Below are 24,845 nucleotides of genomic sequence, written 5' to 3' on the forward strand. Positions count from 1 at the left end.
TTCAAAACAGATGCAATTTGATGCAGTCCACTCAGTTCGTTTGTTTTTATCCTGCTGTTTCATGTAGAAAATTGAACTGTTTTCACCTAGCTATTAAGAACTGTTTTATTTTGAGTATAATTTCAATTGGACTTTATCACCTGCGAGCATGTGCAACCAAGCGCAACGAAAATCACCTCACATCTAATTACCCACAGTTTATCATACATCAAGTTCAAACTAAAATTCTTCGGTAGAAAATAAAGAGTTTTGTAGATTATCGAATAATATATAGGCAATAAATACTAATAAAACGAAGCAAAAATTATTTGTAATAATCGTCATGAAACGTATGCACTCGTTTGTGCTAGCATGCTTGCTATTGGATGCCGCAATTGGTGTTAAAATTAAGGTATGTTACACACTACGAAATCAAAACATAAAACTGTAGGAGGTCTTAATGTATTGAAATCTAATTGTAGCGGTAACGCTAGCGTTATATAAGTGTTACTTTATATACAGAAAAGTTATATAGACAAAAGGCGTTATATATTTCACATCTTTACGTGATTTAAAGTTCACGCATAACTTATTGTTTGTGAAAAGCCTTGAATTGTAATATGGATAATAAACTTGATTCACTATTATAATTTTGTCTAGGTTCCACATCCTGTAGAACCATCATTAGCGAAACGAAATGATATACAACCTCGCATGTTGGCTCCAGGATATTACTCACAAGAATGCAATGCTCACAAAGCCTGCCCAGAAAGTAAGTAATTTGTGATTATGTCCTGCTTACTTGTAGAGAACACGTGGAACCTAACGGATTTATTTGACCAATTCTACAATAACATATTATTGATTATCGAATTGTTGTATTAATGCAATATTTCGAGAATTTTGAGGATACATGATTATTATGTCATAACCTTGTCCTTTTGGCTAATTTGTCAGTATTCTCCTTTGTGTGTTGTACAGATATTCTTTCTCTGCAAGAAGCCTTCTTTTAAAAAGTTATATTGAATGCTGCCCAATTCTATTTCTTTGTATTTGTCCAATTCTTTTTATACCAAAAGAACCAAAACGTCTGTGTTTGTTTTCTTTCAGAAAAATACTGCCATCTCTTTTTGTGCGTACATTGTTTGAAAGAAAATGTTGCTTGTACACAAAATGGACAATGTTGTGAAGGACAGTGTACATATGGACGTTGCAAAGCTGGTGTTTCGGAAGGTCAACCAGGAACATTCTGTGATAGACATGAAGATTGCTCAGGAGAAGGAAAGAATGCATGTTGTGTCAGGTATTAAACATTGTAAACTTTTTGTATACTGTATAAAAATTTTGTATACTCCTTAGAAAGCACTTTTGACGACGATTTTAAGTTCTTTTTATACTTGTTGATAATGGCGCGTGGCCTTGTGGTTATGGAGTTCGCTTCCTAAAAACAAGGTCCGTGGTTCGGTCCACAGCGCGGGCATGTTTAGGAAATGCCTTTACCACAGCTACCGGTCAGCCCATGCCATGTGAGGGAAATTTGGTAGGTATTGCCGGTGTATACTGAATGTATATATTCTGAACACAGGACCCACATTGGTAACAGTGAAGTGGCTATATCCTGTATAAATTCGGAATAATAATAATAATAATTTTTCTCTAAGGAAGGAAAACTGTTGTTGTTGTTGTTGTTTTTGTTGTAATATACATATTTTTATTTGTACAAAAAACTAATAAAAATATTCTCAAATCGCATTTGAGTCCTATCCACGTTTGATTTTGAAACATGTCTATTGTTCCATATCATGAAATTTCCACCTTTCAACTTTCAGGGAACCAGCTATAAACCCACACATCTCAATCTGCAAGCCACCATTGGCTGAAAATATGGTATGTGGCCCAATTAATTTCTTCAGAAATGTATACGTCGGAGCTCAAGTACAAAAAGCGTGCGGTCCATGCAAAGCTGGTTTGATATGCAAACAAGTTGGGTAAGTCAAGTATACTATATGTAATGATATATTGTATGTTGTCTATTTAATAGTAGCTGTATTCTGTGTGTTCAAAATAGCTGCTGGCAGCTTCATTCCGGATCCACCCGCAGAGTTAATAATTTGCTGACGGGTGGCCCGTGGACTTTTTCACGGATTAACGACTAGTTTTATTATAATTCTTCAACTTTTTGTTATTTTTATTTGTATATTTAGGTTATTTGGTATTCACGAGATTTGCATGAAAGAAGACGACAAATAAATATCCCGAAAGAAAAGAAAATAATAAATAATAAAAATTAAAAAAAAAACATTAACAGCTGTAACGACTTTATTGTCTAGGTATCGATTACAAATTATGCAGATTCATGACGTGTGCACTACACTGTACATAAATAACATAAATTATAAGTCTACCAATCATATTTAAATGTACTATGTTTTATATTGCATCATTTTTACGTTCTAGATGTTTTCCTGACCTTAACATTTTCCTTTCACTCTAATCCTAAATAAGATGATCCCCATTTTAATATAATTTTGACCTGTTCTTTTGTGTTTCTCGATGCTTGGTCATCAACAAAGAAGATCATTTTAATAGTCAAAATATATGCAAGTTAAATTTTCTTTCTAAAATCCAAAGTTTTTGTTAACCAAGCCAGGTGAAATATTATATGCATTATAGTATTTTTCTTTCTTAATAAAATAACGATGTTATTTTTTTATTTAAGGAGAATAACGTTTTATTTTTGTAGTAAAAAGAATAAAGTTGCTTTTTAAATAAATTTTGTCATTTTTACTCACCACAGATGTATTACCATATGCATGCCGGATGCTTATGACTCTTGGTTAACCGAATGCAGTAGAAATTTTAAGCTGCTGACGAAAACAAAAAAAAAATTTTTACACCTGATTGCCTTACGTGCAACCCCATCCAGGCTAAGGGAAGTTATACCGTTAGGGCATCTTTGTCTCTTCGCCCTTCCCCCTATCCAAACCTTGTCCCAAGGAAACCTTGTCTCTTTTTTACAAAACTACTGATCTAGTATTAACAGAAAATATCACTTTTTGTTGTAACGTGTGCTACACGAGGTAGATGAAGACTCACTCTGAATTTGTTATGGCTCACGTGTCATAGGATCTTAGGTTATTTAATTAGATCCAAAATTTTAGTCGGTAACAATTTTTGCTGACGCTCCAAGTTCCCCATTTTCCAAACCATTTCGGACCGTGGGACAGATTGTTTTATAATACGGAAATTGTAGAAAGTAAAGATATCGAATTTTCATTGTTTAGTTTTTTGGCTTGCAACCCTGTTAAATTAAAACTTTCGAACCCTTCCGGCCGCAGAATACTGGACAAGTGATGCCGTTGTTTGTACAAATAGTATGGTCTGGCTTGCTAATAATGGATGATGTTACTTAAATTCAATCTTGGTGAAAATACTTGGTTTTGAGCTGTCGTATCAAACCATAATTTTTTACAAAAACTAACGAAGTTTTTACAATGTGCGTTTCCACAAGTAAAAACTGACTGTCAGCCAGTCATAACGTTATATATACAGTTATACTCTCGTTAAGTGTGGGGCCCCGGATAAGTAGGACGCCCGCTATATAGTACGCTTTTTCTCCGTCTCTTAAACTTCCTTACCCTTCTAAAAAAAAAAAAAGAAACTTAGCTTAAGTGTGATCCCGGATAAGTAGGACGCCGGCTAAGTAGTACATTTTCTCTCCCTTCTTTGGGCAAAAACTTTGCTTAAGTCATTCAACGAAATGACTTCATATTTTTTACGAGCTTTTCTCGAGTTCTTATCGTGTGAGTACAGTCATGTCGCAGCTGGTGAGATATAGAAAGAGAGAAAATAAACACAATTACTTTTACCATATTGTGATTATGAATTTACGAATCCCTCTAAGTTCTCTCGAAGTGTCTCAAAATATCTCTTGATAATTGGGACAAATTGAGCTTTTTGATAAAAATCTTACTTTGAGGAGATTCGCTTAAGTCAGACAACCGCTAAGTAGTAGATTTTTTCTCCGTCCCTTGAATGTCCCACTTAACGAGAGAATACAGTTTATTTATATAGCTATAGTGTGCAGAAGAGCAAAATAAACACAAGATTATCTATGACAATGAAATTTTTTTAACTTATGCAATATTTTATGTACTCGTGTGGACGTAACATCTCGCTTATCTGGTGTATTAAACAGTCGCTACGTATTAACCAATGTACCTTTACTCCTTTTTTGTTCACTTAAAACATTTTTTTAGTGAGTTCACCACAGTACAAAATACTTTAAAATACTGCTTCTTAATCAAAGAGTAAAAAAGGATGTAGCTATCTATGTTGGGATGGGCTGCAACATTCAAAATCAACTTATTGATGTGTAAAATTTCAAATTTTTAATTTTTCTACAAAAAACACATGTAGAATTGGCATACAGAGTCTACGAAATGAGCTAAGTCGGGTTAATTACAGTGGAAAAGAGTACCACGAGTGCGAGGAATAAAATTGAAATCACTTTGAAGCACTCAAGCGCTTATACAATTCTTTAATGACTTTGTTCAACAGTTCTATATGAATGTTCATGTTTCTGCCATCTGTTTAAACATTGGAAGTAGTGAATGACATAAAATTGCAATTCATCACCGCTACTGAAGCAAAATTACTTTAATCTTATCTCCTCAGTATATCATGATACCTTATGCGGAGACATGTTATCGTGGAGAAAATTTGACTAAATTGGTAATTTTTGTGAAGATGCGCCTAAAAAGATTTTGGCTAAATTTGAAAACATTTATTCATTGTGCAAATTAAGACCAAAATTCATCAATTCTTTTTAAAATCGTTAAACAATTTCAATGTCAATTTAAATTTGATAGGAATTTTTTCCAACAAAATAATGATGAATAAACACAATAATAGGAATACCTATAGAGCAAAATTTTAGAATTTGCTAAATTTTATCTGCGAGCAATCGTCAAATTTACGCCAATTTTTCTTCGCAAAAAAAAAATCAATTTGATTTTTAGCATAAATGTTCTTACCTGTTACTCAAACTTAAATTCCATTGTAAACTCTGACTTTTATGATAACTTTTGCTTCTTAATGGTAACAATGTTTGGTTATACAATTATAAAAATTTTTTTTTTTTGTGAGTCGAGGCATGGATATAGTCGAGGGAAGTTTACAAACTTTTCTATTCGTTATATAAACTAACTTCCTATTAACATTCTTACAAAATTGAAAAAAAGGCAGAAGAGATTCGTCGAAAGGGTTTATTTTCCGCAAAAGGTTTGTTTTCTGCTAAATGTGGAAAAACCTTTAAATTTATTCATCTGCGAAATTAATTTTTTTTTTTTTTTTTAACAAAAAGCGCAGGATGTTGTGTCGAAATTGTTATGAAAGATGTGCATATAAGAAAATCTAGTGTCAATTAGTGAAAGGAATTGTTGTGGTTAGCTTATCCAGAGCAATTGACCGTAGATGGAGGGTATCTAAGTGGCTTGTCGTAGGTGGGAGTTATCCAGTGGCGGAGAGTTCTAGTTCGCTTTTTATAGTTTTGAATAGTTTATAGTGGCGATAAGCAATTATGCCGAGCTGATTAATTTATCATGCAGACAATATGGCGAGTCACAAACAAGTCAACAGCCTAAAAAAAAGATGATCTTAGACAAAATCTATCAAAAAACAAATTTTTTTTATACGTCTTTATGTCGCGTGAAAGATAGTATAAAGATTTCTTTCTGTTTTTGCTGCCAGATGTTTTTAACCCCTTGTTAATCTTATTTCTCGCTTGAAAAGATAAAAACTATTGTTTGTTCAACCATGTGAAGAAATTTATGATAGGTAGCTGCTTCCTTCTTTACTCTGCTCAATTGAGCATTACTCTAAAGAGATTAAGATTATTAGATAAAGATAACCGTAGTCGGTTGTTTTGATAAAAAGATTGAGATGCTTGAAATTTAGGAGCAATGTGCAAATCGCAGTTGATTTTGTTAGTTTTGGTTTTTATAATATCTGAAGTTATTTGTTTTTACCACTCATCTCGGTATAATGAACGATATCAAGGACCGTATAGTTACAGAGGAAATGTAGTAATTCCAACCGAGAAGAGACATTTTAATACGCCAAAATGGGTTGATATTTATAATAAGTTAAGTTCAGATCGTAGACGAAAACAAGATCAATCTTTGCGTCGCCATAGTATGTATGGAGAAAATTATAAACAGCGTTTTTCACAACAAAACAGAGCTTTTCTACCTAAAATAAAAGCGGTGATTGCCGTAAGAAAGACAAACATTCCAATGTTTCCACAACCACAACAAACTCCCGCGTATTTATACGATAAACAATGGAAATATAATGCTGCTAAACGCGCTCAATACGCTCCAGTGTCGTCCCGCTTGCCATTTCAAAAGAACACCATAAAAAAAGAAACGGTAAGAACGCCACATATTACAAACCCTTATGCTATGAATCCCTACTACCGAAATTTGTACACTAAAAGAATTTACGTATACGATCCTGCATTATCCAAACTTCAAACTCCAAAGTTTCAATTAACAAACAAAAATGTACTACCTGGTAAAAACATTGCAATGTATAAAAAAGTAATAGCTGCAAAAACAAGAGCTTTACAAAACAACAAGGCTTTATCACCATTGGTAAGAGAAAGGATATCTGGAAACAAGCTAAATATTGCAAAACAAGCACCAAATAATCTTTATGCACAGATACAAATGAAGAAACATGCAGCCATGCTGATGAAATTGAAAAATGAAGCTCTGAAAATTGTCAGCAAAAAACATAAAGTTCTACTTGGTCTTCCCCAGTCAAATTACATTAATGCTCCACTGCCCTTCCAACGTTCCAGTTTAGCCAATAACATTCTCAAGGTCGTGCCATTTGGTAAGAATCCAATGAACAACCAGCAATTACCATATATACGTCCGAGTTCACCTGTCAATGCACGGTCTAATGGTCCTGTTGCTGGGCCACGCCCTTATCCACCTATATCTAACTCAAAATCGGTAGTTCAACAAAACCCCTCTTTGCTAAGCCAATCAAGTCTAGCTCAGCAACCTTTTACCCAAATTAAAAATCAACAAATGTTTCAACCAATCTCAAATAACCGACCACACATCCCCCTCTTAGGTCAACACCCTGTCCAGCCATTACTTAAACAACATGTCAATTCTTCTAAATTGAACCAAAAATCAAATCAACCAAAATCTCCTGTTCAATCAGGTCATTTGTTGCAATCACTCTTTGATTATCAACGATCTGTATTGCTGCGAAGACAAAACATATCAACATCTCGACCCTACCAACGCTCACTGCAGCGACACAGAACCTACGCCAGAAAAGATTCCATACACTCAGCAAAGAAACTAAATATTGTTGATGAAACAGAACCACCTAACAGATTAATGAATGCCAGTTTTGTATATAAACCTGGAAAATATGCCAAGAAAATGCACAGTATTAAGAAGACATACGTCCCTCATGCATCTAGTGGATGGAGGAGACACCATATATTTCACCAGACGTCGACAGGGGATTCCAAGCCAGCGAATCATCACTGGGAATATAAGAAGTTTCATGTGTACCATAAGGTTAACCCTGAACATTGGATAGATACAAAAAGAGAACATTTGACACTACCTTATGTTAGCGACGTCACTGACAGTTTGGATGAAATCAGTGATGACAATGGCTACAGTGATGACGATGTAGATGAGGATCCAGACAACTCAAGTAAGAAATTTCACGAATAAAAAGTTTTGATATATATTATGCTATAGATTTAAATAAAAGTCTATTTATTTTCATCGTTATAACGGAAATATCAGTGAATAACTTAATTTTTCTTTTGACACTTTAAATATATATAAAAGCAGTTATATTTTTGTTAGGTAAGCATGAATTTTGGATATCTTCATTGATGAAGATTGAATTTTGTTGCCAAAGTGCACATTAACTTTCCTTATAATTTTAGATTTTACTTCTAACAATCAAAATGAGGATGATGACGATGAAAATAATGATCTACCATCTGTTAATCCTTCAAGTCACAACAAAACACCTCTGCTCAATATTGAAACACCAAATATGAATTTTGTTCCAAAAAGTATCAAAAGTCAATTGGAGCATGCTAAACCAGAAGAATATGACATTGAAAAAGATGATGTTGCTTCCTCAAGTACACATGAACCAATAGTGACCAGTTTTAAATCAAACAATAAAATGAAAGACAACGATTCTGTTCGAAAATCATTTTTAGGTGAAGGGGAGATATCACCTGAATATATGCATCCGGACATGACTGATGAAAACCATAACAAAAAAGCTTTAAGTGAAGAAGAAATCGAAGCTATGAAAGAAGATCAGGATGCAAATACCCTAATCAAAAACCAATCAGTGAAAGGAAAGGATGAAGAACAGCCAGAAATATTAGGACTAGGTAAAAATGGAATGACAGCTGCAGACAAAGCATCTATATCAGCTAAACTTGGTAATGGCGATGTTCCGGATAGTTCCGTGGTTGGTAAGGAAGGCATAGACACGGGAAGCATGGACATTTCTAAAGAATTTAAATCACATCCTGATGACTTAGAAGGAAATAATTTGGCTTCGAAAGCGGAAACGCAACATGCTGTGAATAAACAGAGAATTTCTGATGGAGAAATTGATTTTCATCATGTAATTAATGAAGATATGTTTGACAAACATAACCATAAAATTGCGAACGATTATGAATCATATAATGCAGTCCCAGAAGGTAATTATTTTCTTCAAGATCCAATCTACATTCAGTGCAAATAATTCCAAACAAGAAAGTTTCGGACAAATGTTCGAAAATATTGACGTACGGAATTTAAAACGTCAGAATGACCTAAAATTTCTTAAAAATATTATTTTTTTAAATTAAATAACAAAATATTTTATAGGTTGTCCTTGCTAATATTATCCCCAATAAAAAAAATCTTTTCCGTTGGGATTACTGTCTTGCTTCCCTTCCTTTTTAACTTCTAAATTATCCATCTCTGAAGAGGACTTAAGCATTTCTAACGTATCAACGGATAAAAAAAGCAATAAGTTAAATACCTTTTATTTAACAATATAACAATATATTTAAGTAAGTAAGTAACGGGAAGTTTTAATCCCCTTAGGGATTACATTTTAACGGCTCCTCCTCACTTCCGACTGTAACTATGCTAGATTTTAGATTAGATCTTTACCAGCGTTGTCAATGTTACACATTCTCATGTCTGTTAAAGCAACCTCTTTCCATTCCAGGAACGCTCCACAGTGATCGTTCTAATGAAGATAACAATGACCATGATCATATGGTTGATGCCAGAGGTGGAAACAACGTTGAAGATACCATTAGAAAACTAGAGGACAATGATAACATAGAATCTGAAAAATTAGTTAAGAAATTCACTTCTCACTCTCGATACCATTCTGAACAAGCCGGGGATAATGAAGAAGATGACTATCCATCAGATCATTACAGAGGCTATCAACAAGATGATAATGTACCTGAAACTCAACACTACTTCCAACCAAATGATGATGCCTCAGATGAGCATGTTTCTAGACATACTGAAGACAATGAAGACGTTTTAGATCCTATTAAAGCTGGAGAAAGGGGTATACATTTAAGTGAAGAAGCTGAAATGTCTAAAAAACTTAACAGAGATAATGCTGCTGAATTAGAAAAATTATTCATGAAGAATTCCCATGCGTCATCAGAGAAGAATGATTTCGGCACTTCTTACTTAGAGAAGACGCACTCGCCTATACAGAGTTCAAATCCCGTAAATACTTTAACTCCAGAAGATGCGTTACATGCTTTAGATGGCAAAAAGCCCCTGTTGAATATGTTGTCAAAAAATAACAATGTTGCTGAAGAACAGAGTAACCAGGGACCTCCTGAAGCTGTTAAGAATGCTATAGTATCTCCAGGTGCATCTGATAAAATTCTGGAAAATAAAACAAAATACGTTGAATCTCCTAAAGGAGAAGAAGGTCTTAAAGCAAACACTTCCAACATTGCAATAAGTAATATGGAGAATGCGACTGTTGCTAAAGAAGTTGTTAGCATTCTCGAAAGTTTAGGACAAGTTAAAACATCATTTGATGGTGTTGAAAAACCGATCTTGGTAACGGAAAATAATCAAACACAGGCTAGTGCTGATAGTAATGAACAAAATGTTACATCAAACATAAATCAGGATTCGCAGACGACCACACTAAACCAACAGAGTTTATCACAAGCAAATTCAACAAACAATGAAGTATTAAATTCCACTGCTGAACATAAGTCAAACATAACATCAGAAAACCAAGAGGAAAAAGAAACGAAAGAAGCTGTACATGATTTAAGGATTGCCATTGGCATTCTTGAAAAGAAATTAGAATTAATAACTAATGCGAAGAAAAATGGAGAAAACAAAGAGATTTACATCGTTGATCAAACGCGCACATCAAAACCAATAACCAAAAGTAAAATATATAGAAGAGTTAAAAAAGAAAAAGAAAGAAATGCTGCATCTAAAAATAAATCTTCATCAAACGTTCGAAAGAGTCATCGAAGGAAACATCATAGAGTATCGCGCAGGCATAGAATATCAGAGAATCGTCATTACGCTTTTCATGTAGGTGATGACAATTCAAATTTAAACACATACAATGACGGTTACCATAAAAATAGATCTCTAATGACAAACGGTAGACGTAAGAGAAAAATGAAATTTAAGAGAAAAAGAAGGAGAAGAAGGAGACATAGACATCATAAATATTCTAATTGAATCTGAAATGCTCGAACCTTTTTAGTATTTGTAGTTCTGTTTAGTTTAGTTAATATATTTGGTGTCACTCTTGGCTTATTAGTATTCCCTTCTGTAGAAATCATTAACAAAACTGTGTGTTCAGTAAACTTTAACAGATACAATAAGGAATGATGTAGGCTTTACTTAAATTAAAGGACTTTTAACGTATAAGTCATATTCTGTGAATGATAAACTTATCTTGCATGTACCAATAAAGTCGAACGTAGTTATATATACAATGCGATTTATAAAAATTACTGTGTTGTACATTATACACAATCCTGATAAATACCGACACATGCGATACATAATTTCAATTTTGAACTTCTAGAAATTCAAATGTCTGCGCTTCCTTAATAATGCAAGTTGCCTTGCAATCTTAGATTTTTTGTCAATTTCCGCATTAGAATCCTTACTGCTGTTGCAGCAAGCATCTGTACAATCTGGCAGACACATATCTGGACATGTCAGTGGACAAATATGTGGCGCTTGTACTTGTGGTTTTATATCTTCTGTATCGCCTGGTAGGGGCTCTTGTGTTTGAGATGGCTTCTTATTTAGTGAGTCCGGTTGAGGTTGCGGCAACTGTTTTGGTTGTTGCTGTTGCTGTTGAAATTGTGACTGTACTTGAGGCGGTGGTAACTCCTGCTGAGCTTGTAACATTTGTTGCATTTGAGTAGGCATAGGTTGTGAAGGCGCATACGACATTTGTTGTTGATTTTGACAACACGAGGGTTGGCATGATGGGGCACAAGCATCTGGACACACTCCTGCACATGAATCTGTTGTGATGACGCCTTGATACATTTGGTAGGTTGGAACATATGGAGAGGATTGGGGCATAGGCACAGGTGGAGGTGGAGGAGGTGGCGGTGGTGGTGGTAGTAGTGCAAGGGGAGGTGGAGGGGGTGGAGGGGGCGGAGGGGGTGGAGGCATATAAATTGGCTTCATCGCTGGCTGTTGCGATGAAATACAACAGCTTGTTAAACAGCTAGGTGCGCATGATTGAGGACAGGAACCACCACATTGGGTGAACATCGGATGAGTAGGTAGTGGCTGTTGCGGTACTGCATACTGTGAAGGGGCTATATGAAGAGCTTGAGCTTGATACATACCGGTTTGCGGGGCTGCACGGCCACTACAGCAGGCTGGTGTGCAAAAAGGAAAGCAAGCCTCTGGACAACCCGGGGGACAGGTTGGGGGAAATAAGGTGCTCAGATCAAGTGAAGATTGAAACATCCCTTTTGATCCACCCGAACAACAAACTTGCGAACACTCTGGAAAGCAGGTAGGCGAACAAGTTGGACTGCATGAACCTGGAAGAGCTACACCTACAGGTGGTCGAGGGATGCGATGAGTAGATTGATATCCAGGAACACAGCATCGAAAATCGCAACCATGAACGCATTGGTGACCACATATAGGATCGCATATTCCAGGTATGGCTGGCTTAGCTGGGCGTGGCTTGAGTTTTCTTTTTTTTGCTCCTGAAATTTCGATGAAGATACAGAGTGTTGTTGTGTCAATTTCATAGATTAATGTAAACAAAAAGAAATCTTAAACATTAAAGCGCTTTCTAAACGTATACAATACGGACAGAAAGAAATATTTAACCCAGTTTTGGGGAATTTTTTACTACTCATGGAAGCAGCAGTTAAAATTTCGTTTTACTTACCACTGTTGGATTTTGGTTTTCGATGGGATGGAATATCTAAAAACAGACAAAATTATTGCGGCTTGCATTTCAACATGGCGGAGTGAGGAGCGTTTCTCTTTCGCTTTTGTTGTATTAGACATGGTGTGTGAAGCATAGCATTAAAAATTTGTGCATTGTGTGAGAATTATGTTCATTGAATTTTCAAACTTTTTGCAAGGATTAATTTCTAAAATTTTTCTTAAACCTGCAATATCTGTGAAATTACAGCAATGAGAAAGTAAGGAAATCTTAGCGTCATTTTCATAAAAATAAGTTGTTCGTTTCGTTATATTTTGGTCAGGGGGTAAATCTCAGTGGTGAGAAGCTCCCCTGTTAATGGGGAAACGCTATATATAAAAATACAAAAACTTACGAAATTTTTTGACCTCTTTTTGTAATTCTTCTCGAAACATCTCCTGCTCCTTCTTATTCATCCCAGATATTAAACTGTCAAAACTTATATCGGCACTGAATTTCTTTTTCCTGCACTCCAACGTAGTGAGAAAAAGTACTAACATAAGCGTGGTAAGTGTGTTGAAGCACGGAAATATCATTGTTGCTGAAAGACAATATGATAAAGTGTTGTTGACATTTTCATGTAAGTACTAGCTATCGCAGGGTAAAGAGTACAATATTGCATATATTTTTCCACTTTTGATATTTTTGTTACAAGGAAAATAATAACAAAAGTATCAAACAAAAAAAGTATACATGCGAAGCTTAATTCGGTAACTAGTTTATTATAAGCGCGAAAAAATATGATTGCAAAATTAAACTAGATACAAAACAAATCGTAAACTTTTTTTCGAAGAGTTTGTTGTAAGTTTCAAGTAAAGGCGGGAAATGTTAAAACTTTTTTAATGAAACAGACAACAATGGAGTAAAAGTAAAAAGACAAAGGAAACAAACAATAGAAGATACATAGTTAATAAACAGTTTTGTTGTGATAACAGTGGAAATCATTTTTAAAAATTTGAATATATTTTAATACATTGTTTTATCTCTCATTACCCTGACTCCAAAAAATTCTATTAGTTGATTAGCCCATGGAAAAATCCACTTAGGCATAAGAACAATTGAAAAATAGGTCGTTTAGGTGTTTTGCTAACGTCAAAAAAAAAGGCTTGAAACGCTAATGAAAAAAATGTATAATATCATGCGCTTTTGATGAACGTATATAAGGAGATATAAGGGTTTAAAAATTTTGCTGACGTCAGCACAGACCCACCAAAATACAAAAATGTTTTTTTTTAGAAATTTGTATACCTGTTGCTATTATTGTAAATCTTGAACTGGTGATTAAAAATTTTTAACAAGCGGTTGCAGATATATTGTGGTTTTAATGTATTTTGATGACGTCTTCTACCCGTCCATTCCAAAACCGATTCGGGATCCAGCTTTGGCAAACTTGCCTAACTTTGTTCCAGGTTGTTCCTAATTACCCACGCAATTTGGCTTAAAGTTTTAAGTGCATTATAATAACTTCATTTATTTAAATTAAGATATTGACGTCATATTAATGTTATTAAACGTTCTGTCGTTACGTCAGAAAATTTAACATTTGAAACATAACATTCTTGGTGAAATCAAAGGAAAATGCACACATGTCGAAATTAGCTCTCACAAACACACTGACTCACCGTATTATATCTATAGATATCAGACATTTACGTCTCTCCTCTTGGTCAATCACGCTGGAAATGTTTTTGTGTTACTATTACAATAAACATGATAGAATGAAAATAGCCCTGTTTGCTGGACATTCCGGACGTAATACATTGCAAAAAGGGCAGAAATTCGAAATCCGTCCCACAAGCAATTATAACCATAGTTTCTTTAAGACAGTGTGGACTTGTCGACGTCCACTTGCTCGCTAACGTACTTATTATTTGTGTGTTTATTATTTCCTTAGTATTAAAGCCTGAAACCATGGTAATTTTCGCGTTAAATGTTCCGCAATACAGAAATGACAGAAACTGGGCTACATAGTTTTCGCAAGGTGATTCTGTTTGGACATTTCGAGGAATACATCAAAATCGGAATTTTGCAATAATTTTATGTTCTGCATTGTAAGATAAATAAAACATGGAAAACAATATAATTTTTTCAACGCATTTTACATTGCTCACAAGTCGTGAGACGGGATATTTTCCGGGATCCCGCTCCCGTCAACAATTCTGTGTTCGGTATTGTAAGATAAAAAAAACATAGAAAACAATGTCATTTTCATGCTCTATAAGATTTACAAGAAGCCTTTTATTCATGAATGATCAAGTTTGCATAATAGGGCACAAAAAAACTGTGCAAGTAGATGACATTGTTGCAACACTTTTAACGATGAAAAAGAATTCTTAAAATATTTGCGCGACAACAAGAATAATAGGAATGAGAAGACATCCCTTGGTTTACAGGTAATGTCGCCTCCTAATGAAACTGGACATCATTGTGAGGGTGAACGACTGGCAAAAAGGGGTGCATACAATGTACACGGGCACAGAATCTCTGTTTATAGGAATTGCAATTGGAGTTTTGTCTGTACAATACGTAACACCATTACAGTTGCACAAATGGACAATTTTCTGCATTGAGAGCATTTGTTACTTGAAAATTAAAGATGAATTTTCTTTACCAAAAAGTTTTAAGTTTTATAACTTAAAAAAACGTCGTCTACTAAACTTTTAAGGAAACATGCAACAGTAAGAAACTTGAAAAAAATAACAGATGGATGGTTTTGCAATAAAGGACATAAAAGTTAACGAGTCAGACAAATAAAATAAAGTCAATCGATGGCTTTTTGTTGATAAAAAAAACACTTCGGAAACATTCCCTCTATGTTGTAAAAACAAAATTTAAAACAAGATTTAAACAATTTACCTGAAGAATTCTTCGTACTTGCTTTTTAACTTTTTATTACTTCACATCCTTGCACTTGATGATTTTTTTGTTTACCACTTATACAAATAGAACGCTGTTTACACGCCCTAGATTAAATACACGATCATATTCGGCATGATTTTTGTTACTCACTTAATGAATTAGATGAAGCTGCTTTCCATTGCAGAAAGCAGCAATGTTTTTAAGGTTATACAGCAGCTTGACAACCTCGTTCCTAGCGCAGTTTTTTCTTGCCAACTCGATGTACAAAAGAGAAAACAGAACGAGGTTGGTGACTTGAAATATTCGACAGTAAATAAGCTCGCAAAGAACATTGCAGCTAGCGAGTTTTAGCGATGGTAGTCAAAAAGTCTTTAAAGAGAAGTTGAATGTCGCTACACGACTTCACGTTTCTTTCATAAGAACAAGGAAACTTAGGTTAGGTCTGAGGTGTTTTTATTTTTTCACATTTAGAGTTGGTAACTTGCTTTCAATAATATTATACTTAATGATGTTTTATTGTCTTTGGATTTAATGTCTTTAAAAACTGGATTCCAGTTAAAAGGAGGCATCTTCAATTGCTGACGTGGGAACATTCACGTCAGAGCTCTATCTTATTCGTTCAGTATCCGTTCAGTAGGCAAGGGAAAGAGCATTTCGTCCCCCCAGAACGTTATGCAAATGCTGCCTTAAAAGGTCAGTCCTAAAATTAATAAAGTGGATATTTAAAGTGTATTTTACAGAACCAAATGACCGTCTCCTAACCATTGAATTCTCTCCCAAAAGGTAAACACAATGTGAAATATAATGTTTTTCTGCACGAAATCATTTTTTGAAATAGAGTTTTGAATATTAGCGGAGGAAATGCAATGGTTTCTTTGGCTTTGGCTTTGTATTGAAAATGTGAAGCTTGTTAGCTTGAGAGCCTGAGAGCTTCCAAATTCAACTGCCTCACTGTTTTTTCTCGTTTTATAAAACTTTTTGAAAACTCTCGATAGGTCAAACTTATTTTAAGGTCCCGTGAAGGTTCGAGTTATCGAAAGACAACTGTAGTAGAAACAATGAATTCCTTGTTTTTAAACTCACTACTTAGCAAAAAAAAAACATCACTACAAGCCCTGGGGTGTACCTTCTTTGTCCCCTACGCGCGACCTTGGACTTTAGCCAACATAGCTAATTAAGTAAAAAAAGATCCTTCTTAGCCACTCTCTTCTGGGTACTCAATTCTCCATTGTTTTTCCTCAATTTCATAAAACTTCTTTGGCTGTTTTTCCCGGGGTACCTCGCCGAGAATGACTATTTAATTACATTTGGCTTCTACAACTGTTTTTATTTGCTTTGTTGCAACTTCGTACACCCTCAGAAAAATCAACAGACCTTAGGGACGAGTTCAAATCCTCTTTTTTATTCTACAACCCTGAGCTTAATTATTGTCAAAATACTTGTTTTTTGAGTACCTATTGAATTACTAAAACAGCATCACCTGCCCAATACTCAAAAAGTTCTACTTTGACAGTTGTCAAAAAGCGAAAGCTGCCCTTACAATGCCCCCACGACATAAGTCCGGGAAGGTCCGAAAATTCAAGAGAATGGAACATTAGTGTCTTTAGATATTTTTGATCCAAACCAAAAACCTAATAGTCCACTAAACTATGTTTCGAGTTGTGGCTTGATAATTCCATTGCATGTTTCTTCTATAATTAGAACCAAGCTTTAAACAACATTAAGACTTAATTTCATTCAAGTATTACTAGCACTAAGAATAAATGGAAAACAGTTATCGTTGTTATTGATACTTTAGATAGTATTTAAAAATAATATTTGTAACAATGGCTAGCAAAATCCAGATCTTCTTCAGGACAACCGCCTTTTCAATAGAGAAAATCTTTTGTATTCTTATATCAGTGAGTAGAGTATCTCAAATGCATACATCTCTTTAATAATAGCCGTATTTTGTCTGTGTGTCATAAAAAGACAAAAAAAAAACACATCATTTTTTAATATTGTTAATGTATTATTACATAAAAAACGCAGGTTCAAATAAAGTTACAATCACAGACATCTGTGAGACATTAGTACACACAAAGTTCATGTTAATATCGTTGGTTATTCAATCGACATGTTGGGATTTTTTCTATGTGACCATACTGCTCTCACAAAAAATGTACTATACGGTTGCTATGGTTACTACGTTTACGACGAACTACTGTTGATTAATTCCTAAAAATAACATAAAAATAAAAATAAATCGGATACTGAACGAATAAGATAGAGCTCTGACGTGAATGTCCCCACGTCAGCAATTGAAGATAAGATAACCAGCTCCTGCTGTGCAGATGTATGCTTACAAAGACATAAAAATGTAGTATGGGAAACATATATAATATAAGTAATAAAAGGTATACGTTTGATATATGTTTTATATGAATATATGTGTATGGAAATAAAATATAGACTTACCTACGGTACAACATTTAGAAAATATATTTATGCATCAGATTTGTGTTTGGGTTCTACTTTTGGTATACTATTTTTCATTGCTTCTGTTGTTGACACTGCTCGACCTGGCCAGCCAACCGTTGTGTAACCGGGGTGTGTGACAGGATGACCTAAGTTCCCATTTGAATATCCCATGGGATGTGACATTTCGATTTGTCGTTTACTAGCCGTAACATCTTTTGTTGTTTCTGGAGTGAGAATATTAGTTTTTGCTGTTTTTTTCTCAGCTGATATTTCTTTTGGTATTTCTGGTGTTGGAATAATTGTCTTGGCTGCTTTTTTCTCAGTTTTAACGCTGGGAATTTTCGATCTTGAAAACTGGCCGCCCGCTCCACCTATTCCTGCACCAGGGGAGAAACCAGCTACACCACCCATGCCTCCCATTCCGTAACCTAATCTATAGTTATCACCACTTGCATAACCATAACCTACATGTATAGTTTGCTTCTTCGTCTGCTTTTTCTGTCCTTTACCTTCTGAGGATGGAATAGCACTTTTTTTCGTTTTCGATTTTGTTTCTTTCTTTGCCTCTCCTTCTTTATGTTTTGATCCAGGTACTTTGTTTTTTATCCATGGCCATCCCCATCCCCACAAACCAGTACCTACACCAGGATAACCATGCCAATATGGCCATCCGTATCCTCCGTAGTGACCGAGTGGTACACAAAAACGTTTCGATTTAGCACTTACATCGCTGCCTGAGCTTTGAACCATGTCCTTACAATGATATGCCTGTAGGTGATGACCTCCACCAAAACTAAAACCAACATTTTTACCCATAACGCCATGTCCACCACCATGTCCAACAACACCGCCTCCATGTCCACCGCCATGTCCACCATTGTGTTCACCACCATGTTCATCGCCATGGCCGCCACGTCCCCATCCATGATGGCCATGTCCACCCCACCAATCTCCCCACCATGGATAAGCTGACCATGGCCCATAACCTACATAGGGATAAACCACCCCTTGTTTGGCCTTTCCTGATGATTCTGTATCTGCAGCAGCAGTAGGAATGTCTGTCCTTGCTACACACTGATGTGGATAATAGTGGACTGATCGACCACAATCTATAAATACATGCTCTGGAGAGTGTCCGTGATGGCCATGACCATGACCGTGGTGACCTACAGCTTTGCACAGGCATCTGCTGCCACCATAAGGTAACGGATGACAGTCATGACATACTCTATAATGCACCACATTGTGAAGAGGAGCATAAGGAAAGCCATGCCCACCATATCCACCGCATCCACCATATCCGTGGCATCCTCCGTACCCTCCGTATCCTCCGTACCCTCCATAACCACCTTGTACTCCGTAACCACCATGTCCACCATAACCTCCATAACCGCCATAACCGCCATATCCACCATATCCTCCATGTCCACCATACCCGCCATATCCTCCATGGTAAATGGGGTGTACGAATCCACTTCCGTGAGGTAAGCAGTCTCGACCATGACATCCGCCATGCCCATGGTGTCCTTCGTGGCTTTCGTGTTCCATGTGTTGTAAGTGTTCGAAGTTATGAGAATTGTGATCCCAATCGTGCCAGTCATCTCCCCAATGGTCATGACCAAATGTCCATGGACCTTGTAAGTGATGATCATGCTCATTGTAACCAGAACCGTGATCATGAAAGTGATAACCACCATGATGACCCGCGTGTAGATGACAACCACATCTTTTTGTAACACTTGGGTCTGCTGACTTGCAGCAATCCGGTATATGACTTTTATAACTACCATACCCACCTCCATGACCATGCAACCCATGATGTCCATATTGCCAACCACCACCATCATGGTGATGATGAGGTGGCCCCCAATGATCATGTCCCCAACCAGCCCAGTGGTCTCCAACCATCCACCATTTCTTTGCCGATACTGGTTTATTTTTTCCGTCTTGTTCTGCGGTGTTTTCAGCTTTTGGCACTTGATCTTTGTATCCCCCTCCTCCATACCCACCACCACCGTGGTGATGCCCGTGCTCATGTTCATGCTCATGACCATGTTCATGCCCTCCATGATGCCCACCTTCATTGTGTCCGTGATGCTCACCCTCGTGTCCTCCATGCTCTCCCCATTCTTCATAGAACTCATATCCATGATCATGATGGTGATGATCATGCCCGTGATGATCGTGCTCGTGATGACCATGTTCACCTTCGTGGCCACCCTCATCACCACCGTGAAAACCTCCTTCACCGAATCCGTCTCGCTTGGCTGTGTCGTTAGAGGGTTTTACGTCACTTTTTTTATCGACCTCTTCATCGTCGGTGTTATCTTCGGTATCAGGAACGTCTTCATTTTTTGTAGCAGCTTCCGATTCATCAGAATTTTCCGAAGTTTTATCCTAAATTTCAGATTATCAGAAAAAGTTTGTTAAGCAATAACGCATTTGTCACATTGTTTTTGAGTCACCGCACTCATCGTCCGCGAGTCTAACCAACGAAAGGCGTGTGTGCGAATGCATTTACAAGTGGATGTAAGTTAAGAATTTTTTATATTTTTTTCATGTTATAACATATTTACATATTGTTGCTCAAATGGGTATAAATACATAGAGTTCAAAAATCCACAAAGAAAATATCCTTAATAAAAAACTGAACTTTTTATTATTAGTAAAATTTCACTATTATATAAATATAATATATAATTCAATTATATACGGTCATAGAAAAGTAACTAATGTGATATTTAAATGCGTTAAATTAAGATTTCTAGGTGAGCGTGATAGACGGTCTGGATATGCGTTTTTTGTTATTGTTTAGTTTTCCAATACAGTCTTTACATGAATGCATGTGATGGCCACCGTGATGACTACCATGGTTACCATCATCTGATCCACCTCTACCTCCGTGACCGTGCCCAAACACATCGTGATTGTGGTTAGTATGTCCCTCATAACCGTGACCGTGTTCTGGATGACATACGCTAGCTTGTCCTCCATTTCCGACAAAATCGCCGTATTTTCCCCAAGGCCATCCACCCCAGCCATACCATCCACCTAATGGGTAATGTAACCCCCCATGGAAACCACCATGAGAACCTTCACCCACGCCATAACCACCGCTGTATCCATGATGACCTTCTTCGTGTTCACCGTGTTCTTCTTCATCTCCATGCCCATCGCACATACATCGTTTAAAAGATCGTTTTTTATTAGTATAACAGGTGCATGTACGTTGCGGAAGGTGTGTTGTGTATTGGTGCATGTGTACTGGTGCAATAACAGCGAGTCCAATGAAAGGAGTGACACATGGTGTCAATTTTCGAGAGCGTAGCCAGTTCTTAGTCCACTCATTGTGCCACGAAAATGGATCAACTTTGAAAGTATTTACCTGGCCGTTGGTGAATGGACCATCGTGTGTATTTCCAAAAGAACTGAATCTGGTAAACCTACCTTGTGTCGGTATTAACATCGACGCTGGGACACAGCTTTTTCCATAACAGCCACCAACGTCATTGTGATGACCATGACCCCAGTCACCACCTTCCACTCCCAAATGACCACCTCCAAGATTCCATGGTCTTTTCATCGACACATGGCCAATTCCTGTTACGGGAGCACCTTCGTAGCCATCATAGATAGTTCCAGTGAGGCCGCCATGGCCGTGGCTATGTCCTAATCCATGGCCAAACCCACCATAACCATGATGACCTATTCCTCCATGACCGCCAACTCCTGCCATAACACCATAACCTACAACGTTGTGTCCCAAACCGGCATGACCGGCTGTTCCGAATCCGTGACCGTCTCCAACACCTCCAAATCTCCCTCCAATTCCTCCATTAGCACCATACACTCCATGGCCTAATCCGTTTCCATATCCTCCTACATGACCACCGTAGCCATGATCTAAACCTAGACCTCCATGGCCACCATCGTATGCTCCATCATGTACTGCGTAAGCACCGCCATGTCCTATATCTCCGTGTGTACCGAAGTTTCCATCAGGAGTCAGTCCAAGTCCACCTTGATCAATATAGCCAACACCATGACCTACTCCATGTCCTACACCGTGTGCAGCACCATGACCAAGTCCAATATCTGCATGACCGACATCAAAGTCTCCGTGCCCAATGCCTGCACCTACATGACCCAATCCCAAACCTTGACCTACACCATGATCACCATATCCATGATCGGAATACTGCCAGCCGCCATTGTCACCATGCTCCCCAGTATCAACTGGTCCCCATCTTCCATGACCTACACCTCCATGGCCGCCAACACTCCACCAACGCTTGAAACTTGGTGATCGAACAGATGCTTTTTGAGATTCAATACCTTTAGTTGCTTTTATTTCTCCTATGTTCCCCCAGGTAATTTTAGGTGTTAATGAAGCAGTTTGCGTAGCGATATGTGATTTTCCCCAACCACCATGACCGTGCATGTGATGCCCATAACCTCCTTCATGGCCACCGTGACCACCATGTTCACCCCCTTCGTGGTGGCCCCATTCATGTCTGAATCCATGATGATGACCATGGTGTCCATGGTCGTGATGATGATCGTCATGGCCATGATGTCCCCCGTGATGTCCTTCACCGCCATATCCACCATATCCACCACCACCACCATAACCACCGAGGCCTCCATGATGTCCACCTTCATGGCCGTGGTGACCTCCTTCGTGACCACCGTGCTCACCCCATTCTTCATAAATTTCGTATCCACGGTCATGGTTGTGATGCCCATGATCATGGTGACCGTGTTGATGATGACCGTGATCTCCTTCATGTCCCCCATGTCCCCCATGACCACCATAGCCGCCATAGCCACCATAACCGCCAAAATCACGTCGGAATCCAGTGGAATCTTGACTCTGTAAAAAATGTTTGATTAAAATTCTTAATAGTTCTCCGTATGAGAACAATTTTTGAAGCAGTGGTTAATAACCAATGCCGACTTTCCAGAGCACTGGAATGTGTTCACCTTTTTAAAAATGTAAATATGATGAAAAAGTAAATGTGTGTACATTCAACAAATTATAAAAAGGCTACAAATTTAAAAAAATATATATATAAAAGGTGCTTAGGGAACTCTTGTATTTGTAAAATTGAAGAAAATGTTTCGATAAAACGAAAACCTTACCTTATTAATCTCTTCACGTGATGTAATAAGCTTTCGTAGCTGTAGTATTTTCTTCCGCTTTTTACGTTTACAAATGCATCATACAGAATGCGCATATCATGTTTATGCAAGTATGGATGTATATAAATTTTTCACAAATATAAAACTATGTACATATATATATATATATATAGCTACTTGCATATGTGTGAACTGACTTTATGTAGTAATCTACAAGCATGCGCAAACTACCTTTTAAAAGTTATTTTTTTTATATTCACCATCAGTCAGGTTTTAAAATGATAATCAAAAGGTAGTATGCTGATATGCTTTGTGCTAATGTGAAAAGTCGACACCGGTTGCTAACGCGCGCGACGAATAAGTAGGGCGACTCAAGAAGCAAAAAAAAAAGCTACATAACATAACTCAAACTTATTTACGAATCTATTTTTAGAATTTGCCCTATTTCTTAAAGGTTACAAAAAGGAAAGCGAAATAAATACCTGCTTTTTAGGAACCTGATCTTTTTTTGTTCCATCTTCTGTCACTTCCTCTTCTTCTTCAACAGGAGTTGGAATTTCAGTTTCGGCAGCTTCAGATGATTCGGTTTTAGCATCATCATCTTCTGATGTAGTGCTGATATCATCTTTCTTTTCTGCTTTTTGTTCTTCATCTTCTTCTTCAGTTTCGTCTGTTTCCTCTACCGTATCTTTTTTCTCACCTTAGGTAACAAATATTTTGTTGAAACAAATGAAATAGTGGTTGATATGTTTTCTGTTGGTAATTGGAAAAACAAATTTTACTGATAAAAAAAACAACTCAAGAACAAACGAAATTGTTGGTACAACCTATGGCATTTCATTATTATTATTTTTATTATTATTATTTTTTGAACAAAAACGTCTAAATATTTTTTACAAGACTTTTAAAAAACCAGAAAAATTTTGGCTTCATAGCAAAAACAGTTCTTATTTCTTTTCTATAAATTTCGAGCTTTTTCAATTCATTTAACAATACATTTTTTACAATTCATTTTTTGCGACCTAGAATCTAGCCATATACAATTGAAAGTTCTGTCTTGAAAGACATTGCTCCATGTTTGTTTTTGAAATAAAAAAATAAAATGGTCCTGCCGTTGTTCTTATTTTGTTCTTATTTTCAGCAACTGTTCACCAATTTTAGTAATAGCCTCAATGTTTTAGAACATTTTCTTATTGTACTTGACGGATAATGATTTTGTTCCTGTCAAAGGATAAATCACTTTTTTCTTGTTTTGTTGGAATGAGATCGGTTGGGATAATACAGTAACCACAGAATAAAAAAAAAAACAATTGCTGGATTGTTTCAAAACACCAAAATAAAAAAGGTAAAAAAAATCAATAAATGTACCTGTTTCTGCGGTGTCTTCCTTGGCTGAAACATCGTCATCTGCATCACTCTCGGTCGTTGATTCTGTTTCAATTTTGACATCATTTACAGGTTTAGAATGAGTCAGTAGAAAGGAACAACATATTAGTGCTAACAGCAGCACAAAAGAATGCCGCCTCATATTTTTATATACTATCCCTTTGCAGGGTTTTTTCCTAATGTTAGTTTTGCCTCTTGTTCTTAACTTGGTGTTTTTTTGTATTGTCTATCGCGTTAGAAATGGTGAAAAGATTGTATGAGTTATGAATAATTGATGAGCAAAAGAGCACTCTAATGGTTAATGCTCAATATCTCAAGGCATGATTTTTCGGTTCAGTAATTATGTGTATCGCTAATTTGCGCATGCTCAGTGGTTATGGTTGAATAAATCGTAAACTTGATTAATCTATTAATTCGTTTATTATATACAAACGTGTTCTCGCCTATTATACAACACAAATCAAAATTTTCTTCCT

General features: G+C 36.5%; 4 protein-coding genes across 5 annotated transcripts; 2 read left to right on the plus strand and 2 right to left on the minus strand.

The window, feature by feature from the left end:
* The first annotated feature begins 208 nt into the window (after window positions 1-208).
* LOC130655442 (dickkopf-related protein 3-like) lies at window positions 209-2,266 on the plus strand. The gene is made up of 5 exons (XM_057458199.1): window positions 209-391; window positions 640-751; window positions 1,090-1,282; window positions 1,809-1,967; window positions 2,184-2,266. The coding sequence occupies exons 1-5, from the start codon at window positions 323-325 to the stop codon at window positions 2,227-2,229; spliced, it is 579 nt and encodes a 192-aa protein (XP_057314182.1). The 5' UTR covers window positions 209-322; the 3' UTR covers window positions 2,230-2,266.
* Window positions 2,267-5,672: 3,406 nt separating this feature from the next.
* Window positions 5,673-10,860, plus strand: LOC130655050 (uncharacterized protein PF3D7_1120600-like). The gene is made up of 3 exons (XM_057457749.1): window positions 5,673-7,728; window positions 7,970-8,752; window positions 9,271-10,860. The coding sequence occupies exons 1-3, from the start codon at window positions 5,943-5,945 to the stop codon at window positions 10,785-10,787; spliced, it is 4,086 nt and encodes a 1,361-aa protein (XP_057313732.1). The 5' UTR covers window positions 5,673-5,942; the 3' UTR covers window positions 10,788-10,860.
* A 125-nt stretch (window positions 10,861-10,985) lies between these two features.
* LOC130655051 (uncharacterized) lies at window positions 10,986-15,456 on the minus strand. The gene is made up of 4 exons (XM_057457750.1): window positions 15,379-15,456; window positions 12,878-13,063; window positions 12,484-12,519; window positions 10,986-12,295 (listed from the first exon to the last, which is right to left on the minus strand). The coding sequence occupies exons 2-4, from the start codon at window positions 13,056-13,058 to the stop codon at window positions 11,136-11,138; spliced, it is 1,377 nt and encodes a 458-aa protein (XP_057313733.1). The 5' UTR covers window positions 13,059-13,063; window positions 15,379-15,456; the 3' UTR covers window positions 10,986-11,135.
* Window positions 15,457-17,441: 1,985 nt separating this feature from the next.
* On the minus strand, window positions 17,442-24,627 carry LOC130654742 (hornerin-like). Of its 2 annotated transcripts, XM_057457356.1 has the most exons (4): window positions 24,352-24,627; window positions 23,466-23,683; window positions 17,839-20,238; window positions 17,442-17,598 (listed from the first exon to the last, which is right to left on the minus strand). In XM_057457356.1, the coding sequence occupies exons 1-3, from the start codon at window positions 24,509-24,511 to the stop codon at window positions 17,866-17,868; spliced, it is 2,751 nt and encodes a 916-aa protein (XP_057313339.1). In that variant the 5' UTR covers window positions 24,512-24,627; the 3' UTR covers window positions 17,442-17,598; window positions 17,839-17,865. The 2 variants fall into 2 exon arrangements, with proteins under 2 accessions (XP_057313339.1, XP_057313340.1); XM_057457357.1 differs by lacking the exons at window positions 17,442-17,598; window positions 17,839-20,238 and adding an exon at window positions 20,372-22,714 and having other exon boundaries at window positions 24,352-24,622.
* Between the last annotated feature and the right edge of the window lie 218 nt (window positions 24,628-24,845).

This window comes from Hydractinia symbiolongicarpus, chromosome 8, assembly GCF_029227915.1.
Source record: "Hydractinia symbiolongicarpus strain clone_291-10 chromosome 8, HSymV2.1, whole genome shotgun sequence".
NCBI lineage: Eukaryota > Metazoa > Cnidaria > Hydrozoa > Anthoathecata > Hydractiniidae > Hydractinia > Hydractinia symbiolongicarpus.

Coding starts and splice junctions, on each gene's coding strand:
- LOC130655442 (XM_057458199.1), top strand. CDS start 323: ATGAAACGTATGCACTCGTTTGTGCTAGCATGCTTGCTATTGGATGCC. Junction 392..639: donor CAATTGGTGTTAAAATTAAG/GTATGTTACACA, acceptor AATTTTGTCTAG/GTTCCACATCCTGTAGAACC. Junction 1,283..1,808: donor AAGAATGCATGTTGTGTCAG/GTATTAAACATT, acceptor TTCAACTTTCAG/GGAACCAGCTATAAACCCAC.
- LOC130655050 (XM_057457749.1), top strand. CDS start 5,943: ATGTGCAAATCGCAGTTGATTTTGTTAGTTTTGGTTTTTATAATATCT. Junction 7,729..7,969: donor TGAGGATCCAGACAACTCAA/GTAAGAAATTTC, acceptor TTATAATTTTAG/ATTTTACTTCTAACAATCAA. Junction 8,753..9,270: donor ATATAATGCAGTCCCAGAAG/GTAATTATTTTC, acceptor TTTCCATTCCAG/GAACGCTCCACAGTGATCGT.
- LOC130655051 (XM_057457750.1), bottom strand. CDS start 13,058: ATGATATTTCCGTGCTTCAACACACTTACCACGCTTATGTTAGTACTT. Junction 12,520..12,877: donor AAAAGAGGTCAAAAAATTTC/GTAAGTTTTTGT, acceptor GTCTGTTTTTAG/ATATTCCATCCCATCGAAAA. Junction 12,296..12,483: donor AAAACCAAAATCCAACAGTG/GTAAGTAAAACG, acceptor TCGAAATTTCAG/GAGCAAAAAAAAGAAAACTC.
- LOC130654742 (XM_057457356.1), bottom strand. CDS start 24,511: ATGAGGCGGCATTCTTTTGTGCTGCTGTTAGCACTAATATGTTGTTCC. Junction 23,684..24,351: donor GGAAGACACCGCAGAAACAG/GTACATTTATTG, acceptor TTGTTACCTAAG/GTGAGAAAAAAGATACGGTA. Junction 20,239..23,465: donor ATCAGGTTCCTAAAAAGCAG/GTATTTATTTCG, acceptor TCTGAAATTTAG/GATAAAACTTCGGAAAATTC.